The following is a 15,251-nucleotide window of genomic DNA, read 5'->3' as shown; positions in this document are numbered from 1 at the left end:
TAAATATTTAAAATGCAAAATCTAGGAACTTTAAACATATGTATATACACAGAAATTTGTTTCTACAATTAAGATAATCACCTCCAAAAGTGTCTTCCTGCCCACATTTCCTAAAAAGGAGCTTTTCCAAACTTTCTGGAATTTTAGCTAATATTTATTTCCTCTTTGTTTCCTTAGCTCTCTGATATCTTTCACACTGACTCTTGCGGTATATCTGTTCTTTTTGTGGTTGTGGGGCAGTGGGAGTGTTAGCCTGCTGTGGATTGCTATGTTGTATTTGGAAGTGGAACTCTCATTTGTTTTCTTTTTGTGTTAGACCAGCATTTTTCAGCCTTGGCCCCAGTGACATTTTGGGCCAGGTAGTTCCTTTTTGTTGGCAGCTGTCCTGTGCATTTTAGAATATTCAGCTTCTACCCACTAGATGCTGGTCACACTCCTGCAATTGTGACACCCAAAAATGGCTTTACATATTGCCAAATGTCCCCCGCAGGGCACAGTTGCACCCCTCTTCCTCCACCTCAGTTGAGAACTTATGTCTGAGACTGATAGAGATAAGTCAGATTTGATAATTTATTAATTAGCACCAGCCCAGAGGCCTTGTAATGTTCAGATCGGCCACATAATGAGCAAGAAAATGAAGCTAGGGTGTTTTCATTCCATAATTTGTCAGGCCTCTTACAGGTTTCTACAGGGAAGCTGATATAAGGTCAGACTGTCCTTGAAAAGTCAAACAAGCAAGAGCACTGCTTCTTCCCCCACCTGCCACACCCCATGTCTATATAATGCAGTGATCCCTCACTTGTCACGGGTATTACGTTCTAGACACCTCCCCCCTCCTCAGCCCCCCCCCAAAAATAGGTGAAAATCCGCGAAGTAGGAATCTTACATTTATTTTAGTATTTACTGTACCAGCACCGCAAAATCCCATGATATAGCGAAAAATCCGCGATAAATAATTAAATATAATATTTTTAAAAATCCCGCGATACAGTGAGGCCATGATAAGTGAACCGCGATATAGACAGGGACTACTGTATACTTGTTTGTATAGTTTTATAGCAAGTATTGGCTTAGGGAGATATATAAACCTAGGTTCACATCCTGATTTATTAGTTGTATGTCCATAAACAAATTGCCTAATTATTCAAATTCTTATTTGTAAAGTAAGGTGTTTTAAAGATTTATTTTAACACAGTTTGCAAAGCATTTAGCACAGTTCCTGGCAGATAATAAATACTCAGTGAATGGTAGCTGCTTCCATGCTGCTTCTGTCATTCTTATTTTTCATTTATCTGTTCATTTATTTTAGTTTTCTTAAAAATATAAACTTTAACTTAAGTACTTTGTGGTACATTTATTGCTTCATTTATTCTTTTTCAGATATAATAATGTGCAATAAAATAGACAAGGTCCCTGACATTATTAAGGCTACAGTTTAGAGGGGAAGATCTATTTATTAACTGCCTAGGCGAATATAAGATTGCAATCAAGATAGCTTTCATATAAGATAAAGAAATAAATTATAATTGTCATAGTTTACGAAAAGCACGTCTGGTTCCATGACATCACATAAAAGGGTTGCAGAACGAAGTGAAAACTGCACTAAGGTCTGAACCAGTAACATGAGCTAGGTAAGGAGGGCAGGAATAATCTTCTGTGTAGAGGAAACAAAATACAAAGACCACATGGCAGGAAGAGACCAAGAGTATTAGTGTGGCCAGGGTACAGAGAGCTGGGAAAGCGTAGTAGGATGCAGGTCATGATAAAGAATTTTACTTATTTATTTTCTTAATAACAGTAGGAGTTATTGAAAGGATTTAAAGTGGTGAGGGATCATCTCATGGTTAGACATATTTCAAAAGATCACTAGTTGCAATGTGGAGAATGGTTTACAAGTGGGGCACAGTGGGTAGGGTGCTACAATTGATTGGCTACAGTAAGTAATCTAAGCAAGGAATGCTGGCATTTTGGATTTGGACAGGCTAGCTTGAGGAAATATAACGAAGTGGATAAGGAAAAATTAACAAGACTTGGTGATAGATCAGGAAGTGCCAAGGCTTCCAACTTGCATGACTCCATGGATAGTGGAAATAGTCACCAGTGAATAGCACCAGAAAAGAAGCATGTTCAGGCAGAAGGATTACGGATTTGATTTTGGTAAGTTAAGTTTGAGGTATCTTTGAGACCTCAAAGAAGAGGTTCATGTAGTCATAGTCAATCAGATTGATTTGAGCAGGAAATTTAGGTCTATGGATATCTGCATCTAGGCAATTGTTTTTTTCAGATATTATCAAGTCTCAGGAACCATTAGAGTAATTTAATTCAACCTAAATATTTGTTGGCCATCTTTTTATGGCTTATAAAAAGGAATACATGCCAATTGTGAATATACTTAAGAATACAGAAAAATAAAAAGAAAATCACATTTAGCTGTAGTCTTCATTTGATGACATAACCACTTTTCCAGTCTTAAATGTGTATATACTTGCACTTATACCGCATGCATAATTCTATATTCCATTTATTTTATTTTTTACTTAACATTGTATTCTAAGCAGTTTTCCATGTTAAAAATTCATCATGAATATCTGAAAAACTGCTTAAGGGTATAATGTTAAGTGATAAAAAGGGGGGAATATAATTTTGAGTGTCTAATTAAGAAATATATAAGAAATACCATGCTTTTAAGCTAACAAACACAAAATCTGCTAGATCAGGAGAAAAATGTTCTATGTTATTGGGATGGGGGGATGCCATAATTTCTTTAATCACTCCTTTATTTGATTTTTATTAGGTATATTGTTGCTACAACTCACTATGTAGGTATATCTTGTCTCTATTTTTTATCATTATCTTAAGCTTATTTCATAGGAATAAAATTATTAGATCAAAGCGTTTGAAGAATATTAGATCAGAGAATATTTTCCATGTCACCTTTGGAATTATTTTTTCTTTTCCGAGCTAGCAGATGTTGCATCTATGAGTTTTAGTGCATGATATATATATATATATAAATTTTAAAACTAGCTCCAAACACCAAAATGTATAGCAAAATAAATACTTAGCAAATGTAAGTTGAACTGAAATTGGCTTTCAGATTCAGGAGCCTGCACAATCTGCATGTTAGTTCACGGACAACACTATGAGCTGTGTGACGCCCGTTACGGTGGTTATTTAAAATAGTAACGAAGAAATCGTGAAGTATTTTCAATGTTGTCCTTTAATTTCAGATCTTTTCGGGTTAGTGGTCTTTCTTGGTGTTGAACCTTTCTGCGTCAGACACTGGTGGGTCCGACTTCTCTATCGCCCTTACTGCAAGAAGAGTCCTCAGCCCCTCTACAGCTTTATTGCCAAGATTCTGTGGCGGTCTGCAAAGAAAGATGTGATTGACCAAGTCAGTACAATCAGTTTTTATTGATTTATGGTATTCAAAGGAAAAAGGAGAGATGGGGTGGACAATTAAATTTCCAGGTGAAATTTTTTTTTTTTTTTTTTTCTTCCCATCTATAGATTCAGATACCTCCTCAGACAGAAGAAACCCACTGGCTCCAATTCTCTCCAGTGGAGAGACATTTCTATCACCGTCAGCATGAGGTGTGCTGCCAGGATGCAGTAGTCAAACTCAGGAAGATTTCCGACTGGGCTCTGAAGCTCAGCAGCCTGGACAGAAGGACTGTCACCTCTATCCTGTACCCACTGCTGAGGCTCAGACAGGCCTGCTGCCACCCTCAGGCCGTTCGCGGGGAGTTCCTGCCACTCCAGAAAAGGTTTTATGATCAGTTTGTTTCAGTGCAACTGAGAGTGTAGTAGTAATACACGGTATTTAAGCAATTAGCTTTCTAGCCCACAATTTCACAGCCTTGTCATTGAGCTCTCAATTATTTTTAGCAGTGAGGTGGTTTTTCTTTGGTATGGAATCCCAGTTGTGGAAGAGAATCACATTATCAAAATTATTTTTATGATTTTGAACATTCTTTTCAAATTCAGACTATGTGGAGTTTTGTTGTTTTGGTTTTTTTGCTTCACTCCATATATGAAAGGCTTTTGTTCTTGTATTTTTGGGCTTATACGGTTGAGTACTGTCCATGGTTTCAGGCATCTACTGAGGGTCTTGGAATGGATCCCCACAGATAGGAGAGGATGACTGCAATTCTGTTAAAAATGATGGCGTTAGAAGTGGGGTGGAGAGAAAGATGCTGAAATTTCCACAAGGTCTCTAAGAGTCTGATGGTTTTATGTGACATACTGCATCACTTAGGATTTTCTTTCTGCTTCTGAGCGGTCTGCCTCTTCTTTTAGCACCATGACAATGGAAGAGCTTCTCACATCTCTGCAGAAGAAATGTGCAACCGAATGTGAGGAAGCGCATCGGCAACTAGTTTGTGCTCTCAATGGCTTAGCGGGCATCCACATCATTAAAGGTAGAAGGTGATTGCTTTGTTATCTCCGATTCTTCCTCCTGATAGCGTTTCTGACCATTTGAACTCAAGGGTTACTTTTTGCAGCTTTAATGAATCATTGAGTGCTGTCTTCCACAACTACTTCCATCTATTATTGCATTTCTAATTCACTAAGAGGTTATATAGTTTAGTAGCCTTTATAATAAACCATAGTGACTCTTAGGAGCTTTATCATTCTCTCCAAAACTAAGTAGAATATTGTCCTTAAAGTCACATATTTCATAATGCTGAAGTAATATATAATTTTAAGCACGATGATAATTTAGGATATACAAGTGCTTCTTTATTCCTGCATTTCTTATAAAAACTGTGAAGTTAGCTCATGATTATAGTTTTAGAGCCAGAAAGACATTTGAGCTTGAAAGACATTTTATGATAAAGTTCAGTCCCTTTAACCTTCCCGCAAAGATTACTCCTCCATTAGTCTACTTGGGTACACAGTCATGGAGAAGTTTTACTATTATCCTCATTTATGTAAGTTGCCCAGAAAAAAATTGTGCTTTTGTGGAATGCAAGGAGATGTTCTAAGTCTCTTTAAATTGAGTGGTGTGTCTTTAGTTATTAGCTCTTGAGCATAACAGAACTAGAACTAGACAGTATCTCTTATAATCCTCAGTACTTGGGTAGAGTTAGAAAGACTCACAGATGCCGAGAAGAGGTAGCTCTAGACAAAAACTGAAAAAGATGAAACTTCTTATTTGCTATAGTTCTGTGAACTCGAGTATCTTATTCAAAGTTTCTGAATCTGTTTCCTTATCAATAAAATATAGATAACCCCATGTGCCTTGAAGTATTGTTCTTAATATGAAGTGTGGATGCACACTGAAAATTTTATAGAAACATATATGTTAAGTACAATGTTGTTGATTGTGCTAATATGAAGTGACCTCAAATTCTTACCACTTATTCACCATGTGAATTTTATTAATAACTAATAATAAGAGAAAAAGGCATATTGTTACATAAACTTGATAAATTGTTTAAATATAACACATACATGTACCTTTGTGAGCAAATTTTCCCTTAGGACATTTCCTTGGAAGTCTGCAACTTAGCAAGCAGTGTTTGCAAGTTTGGGTTTGCTCTAATAATTCTTCATCATCATTCTCATCACCATTGCCCTCTCACTTGCTAAGTGTGCCTGAGACTCTGGCATTCCAAGCATCAGTCTAAAATCTAAAATGGTCTGTGCTTTATAATCCAAAGTGAACAACTAATTAAGGAAACATTTTAGAAGAAATTATTTTTTACTTAAACTTTTTAAGTTATTTTGACTTGAAAATAATCGGGTATAATTGGGACATTATATGTCATATTTAATACCAGTGTCTTGCAGTTCCAGATTAATGGAGTGAAATAATTGTGATGAAAATCTATAGAATACTTGACTATCACAGTTAAAAAAATATGTGTGCTTGGTCTTTAAGATACATGAATAAATAATATACTATTTAAAATATTTAGGTCATTAAATCCAGCGTCATATCTGAGAAATGATCATATTGCTACAAACATATTATTTGTAGCACTTTTTTGTGTATATATTTCAGTTTATCCTCATAATTACCCAGTGAGTGAGGTATTATCATTCCCATTTTGTATAAGAAAACTGGAATTTAGAAGGCTTAGTTGCTTTCTGAATATTATAGCTAATAAATGACAGAGAATTTGCTCTGGATCTTGGGATTTCAAATCAAATACTTAATTTTTTTATTATACTATGTCTGCTTCTTCATCAAACAGACATTTATAAACCTCAATATTATGCTGACCCTAGTAGGTTAAAACTCATCATCAAGATTTATAAAATGGAGTAATATATTGTTGAGTGTCACAATAATAAAAATAAAATTTATATTTCCCCTTTTGATCCTAAAACTGCATTTCTGATTTTATTCTACATTGGTATTACTCAGAAGTTTAGACGGTTAATGAATTTCTTCACTTGTCCTATTGTCTAGTCTCCTTATCAGAGTTATTGTCTCCTTTACTGTGAGGCTGTACATGATACGGGCATTGGGAAAAAGGTTTTTCACCTGATCATTTCCAAATACTGTAGCACTCGGGCAGCATCAGCCTGTAGTTGGCTCCAGTGTGGCAAAATCCCGTGGTGTGGCCCTAATAGGAGGTACATCACTGCTCTTTCCAGAGAGTTTCCACTGCATTCCCACTGTAATTCTTGTTCTTTCATGAATGGAAACTATTGCTAGTTGTTAATCGAAATTCCTATCAGAAAGTCCATTAGTAAAGGATATGTCAGTTCTTAATTTAATTGTAATTATAAACTTAATTGTGGTGAATTTACTGCTTTTAGTTTCCATTGCTTACCTTCACAGTACAATGTTAAACAATATACATATTTTTTAAAAATTACATATTGAACTTAAATAATTTAAACTCTTCCAATGTAGAGATCAGACAATGAGGATCTAAAACTAATTTCAAACTCTAAAGGGATTTACTTATACGCTAACATACTATACATATATGATATGCAGTGTGTATTCTAAGTCCTCACTATCTTAACACACGCTATTATTCTAATTTTGTATAATGTGTTTCCTGCACACATTTTTTGGAGAAAATTAGGTGAGCAATATCAAATGCTGTACAGTTTGCTTGAAAATGTCACTGCCATCAAGTGGCAAGGAGTGGGTATATCCAAATTGGACTTAAACTCGTATAACTTACAGACTGCATATTTTTGTGGCTTCCCAAGAAAGCATGTCTTTTTTTAATAAGCATAAAAAATAGGTATTATAGTGAATAGTTCAAATTCAACTACTTACATTGTATTTTAGTCATTATACCTCCTTGAAAAAGTATAGGAATTATAAAGGGAGGATTTTCAAATGAATTTTTCTCTATAAGTGATAGTATAAATACCAAGAGAATGCATAATAAGTCTTTTGAAAAGCTTCACAAGACTTCAAAACTAAAAAAGAAAAAAAGAGCTCATTGTGTGATAATAATTGAGCATTACTCATACATTATAATGTGGCTTTATTGTGAAAATAATCTTTTTTATCAAAGTGAATAAAAATTGGCTGACTATAAAATAGTATGAAAGTATATGCTTTTATAAAGCTTTGTGTTAGGTTACTGGCAGAACTCAATGTAGAGCAATGGTATAAAAAGTGTTTTGCACAGCGATGTGACTGTACTTAATGCCTCTAAACAGCACATTTAAAAATGGTTGAAATGGTAAATTTAATTTTATGTATATTTTACAATAAAAAGTTACAGTTATCAGCATTAACGAGAGAGAGAGAACCAACAACAAAATTTACAAAGCCGCATACACAAAGAGAGGAAGAGAGAACTCCTTATGGCTCTGAACAAAGTCCTAAATCCACGATATTAATAAAACTGGATTGAAGTTAAAAAAACAAAAAGCATATGTATGTAATGAACAGGAAATAAGGCTTTTTTCTTCAATAAACTGAAACTAGAGCATTTCTGTGCCTTTTTTAATATTTCATGATTCTTCCACTTTTAGATTTTTATTTCAATTGTATTTATAAATTACTAGTTTAAAGGTTTTCCCTAGGCAGCAAATAAGATAGGCTTCATTACTCATGCCATTAAACATGTTTCATCTCTCCTTTCATTGAGGTGTCATCAGACTTTCTGAAAGAACCAGATAATAAATATTTTAGGCTTTGCAAGCCATAATCTATCGCAACTCGTCAGCTCTACTGTTACAGTGCAAAAGCAGCCATGGGCTGAGAGCCAATAAAACTGCATTCGTGGGCCCCAAAATTTAATTTCACATAATTTTTACATGTTACCAAGTATTATTCCTTTGAATTTTTTTCAACTATTTAAAAATGCAAAAACCATTCTTGGCCCAAGGCCCCTACGAAAATACAGAGGGTCAGATATGACCTGTGCGCCATAGTTTGCCAACCTGTAATTTTAATTGACACTTTTTGAATTATTTTATTTGAATGAACTCCTAATTATGAACAATATAGAATAGCCTAAATCTCAGACTAACTGTGATTTGTGTGACCAGAAGTGGAAAGAAGAATCTCTTAAGTATTTAAAATGTAAGTTTTAATTGCAAATTATTTTGGCCACCAAAAAGAATAACACTTATCAAGAAGACTGGATCATTTTTCTGAGAATTACATGTCGGTTGGTCATAGCATTTTGAATATTTGTTTATAAATACTTATATCACTTGTCCTAATTTCAAATATCATAATAAGTATTAACTGGTACTCTGACTTCAATGAGAGAGAAATCTTTTGTCTAAATTAGAAATTAATTCAAAATTTGTTTTCAGTGTAACTTTAAAACATTGTAAATGCATTTGATTATTGTTCTGTTCTGTGAAATCAACAGAAGAGGACTTATCAGCTTTTTCATGGGGGCAATCAATGCCAAGTCCAGTTTCTTTTCTTTAAAAAATAGTGAATTAATAATCTCTAAGTTATTTTTACAGACATTTTTAAATACATGCCTTTCTTATGCTTTAAACACGTGACCTCTGCAGGTGAGTACGCACTGGCAGCAGAGCTGTACAGAGAAGTGCTGCGTTCGTCTGAGGAGCACAAAGGGAAACTCAAAACCGATTCACTCCAAGTGAGTAAAAACCACTCAGTTCCAAGTACATGTTTTGTTTCGTTTTTTTAACAGAATAGTGTTTTGAATATTTAAGAAGATGATGGGTAACAAAGGGACTGAGTCATGATCTCTGGGGGTGAAGTTTGGGTTTCAGTTCTTTTGATAAGCACCCAAGGTGATTTGCATACCCAGTCTATCCTGAGTGTCCTCGGGGAATTTGTTCCAGGACAGTGCCACCCCCTGCCGCATGATACCAATATCTGCAGATGCTCGAGCCTGTTACATGAAATGGCATCGTTTTGCATATAACCTGTACTTGCATATTGGCTACTGCAGGGTATGCCCGCACATCACTCCGTTTGTATGTATTCAGCATAGTGCTCTGTGTGTGGCAAATTCAAGTTCAAACCTTTTGGAATTCTCTGGGATTTTTTCTTCTTTTTTTTAATATTTGACCCATGGTTGAATCTGCAAGTTCGAAACCTGCAGATATGGAGGGCCGAAGGTACATGGAAGTGTGAGAATCACTACTATTCCATATGCTCAGGCCAGCACTGGCACAAGGCTGACTAGCTAAATCTAACCTACATTAGAAAAACAGCTTGAATTATTTGTACTTCAAAGAATAAGGTCAGTTTTATCACTTTTGCATATGAACATCAACATATGTATTCATGTGGTTTTTACCAAAAAGTAGAGGAAATGTGTTAAGTCAGCAATGGAATGAAGTAACAATAAAACCTATCCAGTGACCTTCTAATTTAATTTTTTGGAGGGCTTTTAGGGATATTTGGATATTTGAATGATAACATTTAAGTACTAAATCTCTTCCATTCTTGTTTCTGTTGAACGGATTGTATAGACAAGGCTCTAGCTGAATGGTAAATATGGACCACTTTTATTAATCTTGGTAAGTTTAGGCTTGGGTCCCTGGTGAGACTTCATTACCATTCAGAATCTAGGCTCCGGGACCCACATGTTCACATGTGCTTCACCAGGTGGTAGGAGGTGTCGTGGGGGTGGGGGAGAAGAAGAGGAGAAGTTAAATACAAGTCTGCTTATATTCTTCATGGAGAAGGAGTACAGAAGGCAGGCGCTAGACCTTGAGCAGATGTGTTTGCCTCATGGGAGAAGGAGGAAATGCAAAGGTATCATGCTCCAGAATAAAGGAAAGAAAGGCAGACTTAATGTCGCAGAGAAGCCTGGCTTATATTGAATACAGAGATTTATGGTAGAGCTTTCCTATACCATCTTCACCTCCAGCTCCTCCCCTATTCGACCCTTAAGTTCGGCAGATTCAAGTCATAGTCCCATTTTCTTATGTATTTAATTATCCTTATTTTTATCTGCTAGGATCATCCAGACTCATTTCCCAGAAGAGGAATCAAGTCTCTGCAGTTTGCATTTTTATTTTACTGCATCTACTTGGCATACTCCTTGTTCCCCATATAGACAAATGCATATATAATAGAAAAAAATGTACCTAAGTTACATATTCTGCTAACTACATAGATACATTTCATAAGAATAGATTTTGAATTGATGAAAATTTATGTCATTGTGAATTAATACCTTCACTATAAAACTGACTTTGTTTTTCTCTGAGAAAGTGGTGTTAATGCTCTGCATGCCACATTAACAGTGGGTTCTCCCTTAGAATTCATTGCATGGCTCATAATTCCTGCCTTTTGTGTGTTTGTAGAGACTGCATGCTACTCATAATTTGATGGAATTGTTGGTAGCCAAGCACCCAGGGATACCTCCTACCTTGCGAGATGGCAGACTTGAGGAAGAGGTAATTACTATTTTTTCATTCTGTCTTTAAAGAATTGGTTTTTCAGACTACTTGCTCCGCCTAATTGATATTTCTGAGGGCATGCAACATTTAAGTAAAGGTAGCGGTGTTATCTTGCTGCTTCAACGTTTCAGACTTCGCTGTGGTGATTCGGGTGGGGGAGAAGGGCAGTGCTTACTTTGCTTCTCTGGTGACCTGCTTGTAGCTACAGGGCGACGGCTTGTTGTAGAGGAGGCTGTTGATGGTCAACAGTGCAAGATGTAAATAAAAACACATTTTAAAAGGAGACCTTGTTGATCTTGTGACAGATCTGCCAAAGACGTAGTTAGTGAAAATAAAAATTTTATACTTTCGCCACCTTTCTGTTTATTATTCATGACAGTAAATTCAGATTATCAGTAGAATTTCTTTTTCCTCAAAGAAGTTCCCTTTGCAATGAGTACCGACTCTCTCTGGAAAGAGTGACATTATAAATTAGTTCACTATAAATTGTTAATAAGTTTATTATGCTGATTTGCCCATAGAGGTTTGCCTTTTTCCAAGTTAGAGATGCAAAGCTTAAATCTCAAGAGTAGTAGATATGTTTGAAATGTATTCAGCTTGTAAGTAGAGCCTTTATTTGAATCAACAAGATAAGAAATGGGATTGTATAGGAATGTAAGACCCTTTCTCAATGTGAGATGGCAGTCTACGTGTTAGAAATTTTCAAGTGAAATTTCCTTCCCTTTGCATCTAGTCTTTACATATATTCAGTCACTCCTAGTTTAAATACCTTTAGTGACAGGAAACTCTGGGAGACAGTCCATCCTATTAGTAGACAGCCTTAATGACCACCTAATAATAGCCCAGGAATTTTTTTTTGTTTAATTAATTGGAAGTTTGTGACAGGAAAAGGAAAAATGCATCGTAAGGAGGAGGGGTCATACTATATATGTGGACGTATTTCCAGGTATGATCCCATTGATCTACTAGGACTTGCACAGCAAAATGCCGCAGGCCGGGTGGCTGAGACAACAGAAATGTACTCCTCACAGTTCTGGAGCCTGCGGGCTGAGAGCAAGGGGTCAGCAGGTGGTTCCCGTCGAGAACGCTCCTTGTTCTCACGGGGTCCTCACCAGGCCTTTTCTTTGCTTGCATCCCTGTCATCTCTCTTTCCTTTTAAGGAGACCAGTCATATCGATTCGGGCTTCACAACTGTGATCTCGTTTAGCACATTTACTCATTTAATTGCCTTCTTAAAGGCCCCATCTCCAAATGCAGTCACACTGGGGGTTAGAGCTTCGCCCATGGACTTTGGGAGAACACAGGTCTGTCTGTAACACCTGTGTCATTGTACGTTCTCACGGATTATTTCCAAACTGAAGTAAATTCCAAGAAATTTAAATCACTTAGACAACAGATTCTAAAAGGTATCAGCATTTTAAATGCCACTGTTCTCCCTTCCTCTTTTTTTTTTTTTTTTTTAATTAAAAAGTTGATAAAAATTTGGAGAGCAAACCCTTGGGATTTCTTAAATTTTATGGCTCAGCAGGTAAATGTGTTCTCCCGAATATATGTCTTAGGGATTTCTGGCATGGCTTTTATGTTCTCTTCAGTACACTTGCAGAGTTTTATGCTTAAATCGAGGTAAGTAGCTTTAAACATATAAAAATAAGCACGTTGCTCTGGCGTCATCCTGTGGACTTGCTCCCTAGCCCTGCAGTGAAAGCTGACGCCGCTTGCTGTTCCCCCACAGGCCGCGCAGCTGCGGGAGCACTACATGAGCAAGTGCAACGCCGAGGTGGCCGAGGCGCAGCAGGCGCTGCTGCCCGTGCAGCAGACGGTCCGCGAGCTCCAGAGAAAGGTGGGCCGCCCGACCTCCGCGCTGCCGCCCGCCCGCAGCGCGCTTCGGCTTCTGTTTTGCTGTAGGGGAAACGTGAAGTTACGTAGTCATCTTGGAATTCTGAGCCCCTGGTACAGCGTCCCCCAATAAAATGTATTTGCTGTTAGCAGTGTTGGTTGATTGAGTGAACAGATGCATAGATAAATCACCTGTTTTGTATGGCTACTTTTTCATTTCTTTTGCGCTCAAATAGGTTTCTTGGATCTTGGGTTGTCTTTTGAGGAAAGTAAAGACTTTTATAACCTTTTGATCTTAAATGTGTATGTTGCCAAAAATCTTTTCTATTAAGATGTCAGAACATTAGAACCACACGTATTTTTATTATGAAATACAGGCCATTTGTCATTTCTAAAATTTCCCTCTTATGAAATCAGTAGCAAAGTCTAAGGAGGCTACATAAAATTCACTGTCATTTACTTTTTGATTTTTACCAAGTACTCCACATTTTATTCTTCCTAATTACAGTATTTTCTCACTTATCACGTATTATGTTCTAGACACCTCCGCGAAGTAGGAACCTTACATTTATTCTACACTCTTAAACCTATGTTACTTTAACAACATACGTATATAGTACCACAAAATCCCGCGGTATAGCGAAAAATCTGCTATAAATAATTAAATATAATATTTTTTAAAATCCCGCGATACAGTGAGGCCGCAATAAGTGAACCACGATATAGAGAGGGACTCCTGTATTAATATTCAGGCATAAAATTTTCTTGGTTATCACAGAGTGGATTATAGTTCAGTTATTGAATATTAGCATGATGTCTTTATATTGAGGAAGAAACTTGTTACCTTTTCAAATATGTGGAGTAAGCACAGAATTATATTTTGGTAAAGTATTTTTTAGCCCAACTTTGTTACACAAGTGTGCACAATAAGTTCTCATTCATCCAGAGTAGTCAGTAAACAGATATTCTCTTTAATTATATTATGCAAAAGTTGTACTCACCCATTGAATACAGAGAATATATACTTGTCTCACTGCTATTGTACTTCCCTTCAGAGTAGCATTTATTACTGCCTCTGACTTTTTCACAGCACCCTACCAAATGATAGAAGAGTGAGTGCTACACAACATTAATTGATGAGCACTTTTTTTTTTTTTTACAGATGCATGCTAATTCTCCATGGTGGCTAAATGTGATCCACAGAGCAATAGAATTTTCTATTGATGAGGAACTTGTTCAACGAGTGCGAAATGAAATAACCAGCAACTACAAGCAACAAACTAGCAAGCTTTCTATGTCAGAGAAGTAAGAAAATAGTACAAAGTAGAATAACTGTATGGGTAGCCACCCCAGATATTGAGATCATTTGGTATTAGGGGGTACAATTAAATGCAAGAGCATATTGTGATTGTGAACATCTGAATTTTACATACTATTAAAGAGTACACTTCAAACCAAAATATTAGGCGTAAGTCTAAAAGAGAAACATTTTTCCCCCATATATTAGTCAATTAAAAATATCCTCTTTTCACTACTTTTCTTTCTTAAAAATATGCTTATTTTCTTTATATCTTTGTTGGACAAGTTGGTTAAAGCCAACTTTAAGTAAATGTTTGAAATAGACTTTGTTTTGGAGAATTTTATCTCTGGAATAAGGCATTCATACTTCCCTATATAATTCATTCCCTAAGTTCTAAGCATCATAATGCCACCGTGGCAAGTTTTGTATTATAGAATTACTTGCTCTCTCATCAACACTTATCTTTCTTCAGCATTCATAGGTAAATTGGATTATTGATCTAGATATAGAAACTGTGAATAAAGAACACATTTATTCTTTATCAAAAGTATTCTCAATGGCATAACCCAAAGGAGTTTCTGCCCGATGTGAGAATCTAGGTGTTGTGGCAGAACTGTCAGTTCTAGGTTTGGGGGAACAGAGAGAGGATCTTACTGCTTCTTAGGTCATACCCCAGCAATAAGATCAGCTGTGAGATGAATGTTAGTTTTCAGGGAAAAATTCATCATAAAAATATCTTTGAAATGTTTTAAAGAGTTTTAATTTACTCTTCTAAAAGTTTTTCCAAATATCTGCTAAAACCCAAAAGAGATATGCTACATTTTTTGTCATTATTAACTTGGATGTAGTTATGTAGTTTATTACAATTACCTTTTTCCTCACACAGAATCTGATGGGCTTCTTTCTAAAAGATGTGCAGTATGTTACACTCTTGAATGCACTTCCTTTTTCTCTGTTAAGCTCAAGAATCACTGTTCCAAGAGCAGGGGTTCCCTCAAAATAAACAAACAAATAAATAAAATTAAAAAATCACTGTTCCAGAATAAGTTGTCATTTACATCATGGTTCATTTTATCCAGTTCTAAAACTATCCTGCCCTGACCAATGTGGCTCATTTGTTTGGGCCTTGTCTGCAGAGCTAAAGGTCACCAGTGCAAATCCTGGTCAGGACACTTGCCTGGGTTGCAGCTTCGGTCCCTGGTCAGGGCGTGTACAAGATGCAACTGATTGATGCTTCTCTCATGCCAATGTTTCTCTTCCTTTTGTTCTCCATCCCTTCTCCTTT

At 36.2% G+C, this 15,251-nt stretch overlaps 1 protein-coding gene across 1 annotated transcript in view; it reads left to right on the top strand.

Moving 5' to 3' along the window:
• SHPRH (SNF2 histone linker PHD RING helicase) overlaps positions 1–15,251 on the top strand; it is a 70,782-nt gene that overhangs the window by 24,371 nt on the left and 31,160 nt on the right. The window contains exons 12-18 of the mRNA XM_090279945.1: positions 3,231–3,394; positions 3,511–3,767; positions 4,300–4,421; positions 8,962–9,050; positions 10,735–10,827; positions 12,563–12,670; positions 13,829–13,971. Of these exons, the coding sequence (XP_090136071.1) occupies positions 3,231–3,394; positions 3,511–3,767; positions 4,300–4,421; positions 8,962–9,050; positions 10,735–10,827; positions 12,563–12,670; positions 13,829–13,971 (976 nt within the window). The remainder of the gene's footprint in view (positions 1–3,230; positions 3,395–3,510; positions 3,768–4,299; positions 4,422–8,961; positions 9,051–10,734; positions 10,828–12,562; positions 12,671–13,828; positions 13,972–15,251) is intronic.

The sequence above is a fragment of the Furipterus horrens genome, unplaced genomic scaffold (genome assembly GCF_987537825.1).
Source record: "Furipterus horrens unplaced genomic scaffold, mFurHor1.1.pri manual_scaffold_6, whole genome shotgun sequence".
Taxonomy (NCBI): Eukaryota; Metazoa; Chordata; class Mammalia; order Chiroptera; family Furipteridae; genus Furipterus; species Furipterus horrens.
The sequence above is the reverse complement of the archived record's forward strand: the minus strand, read 5'-3'. Positions and strand labels throughout refer to the sequence as shown.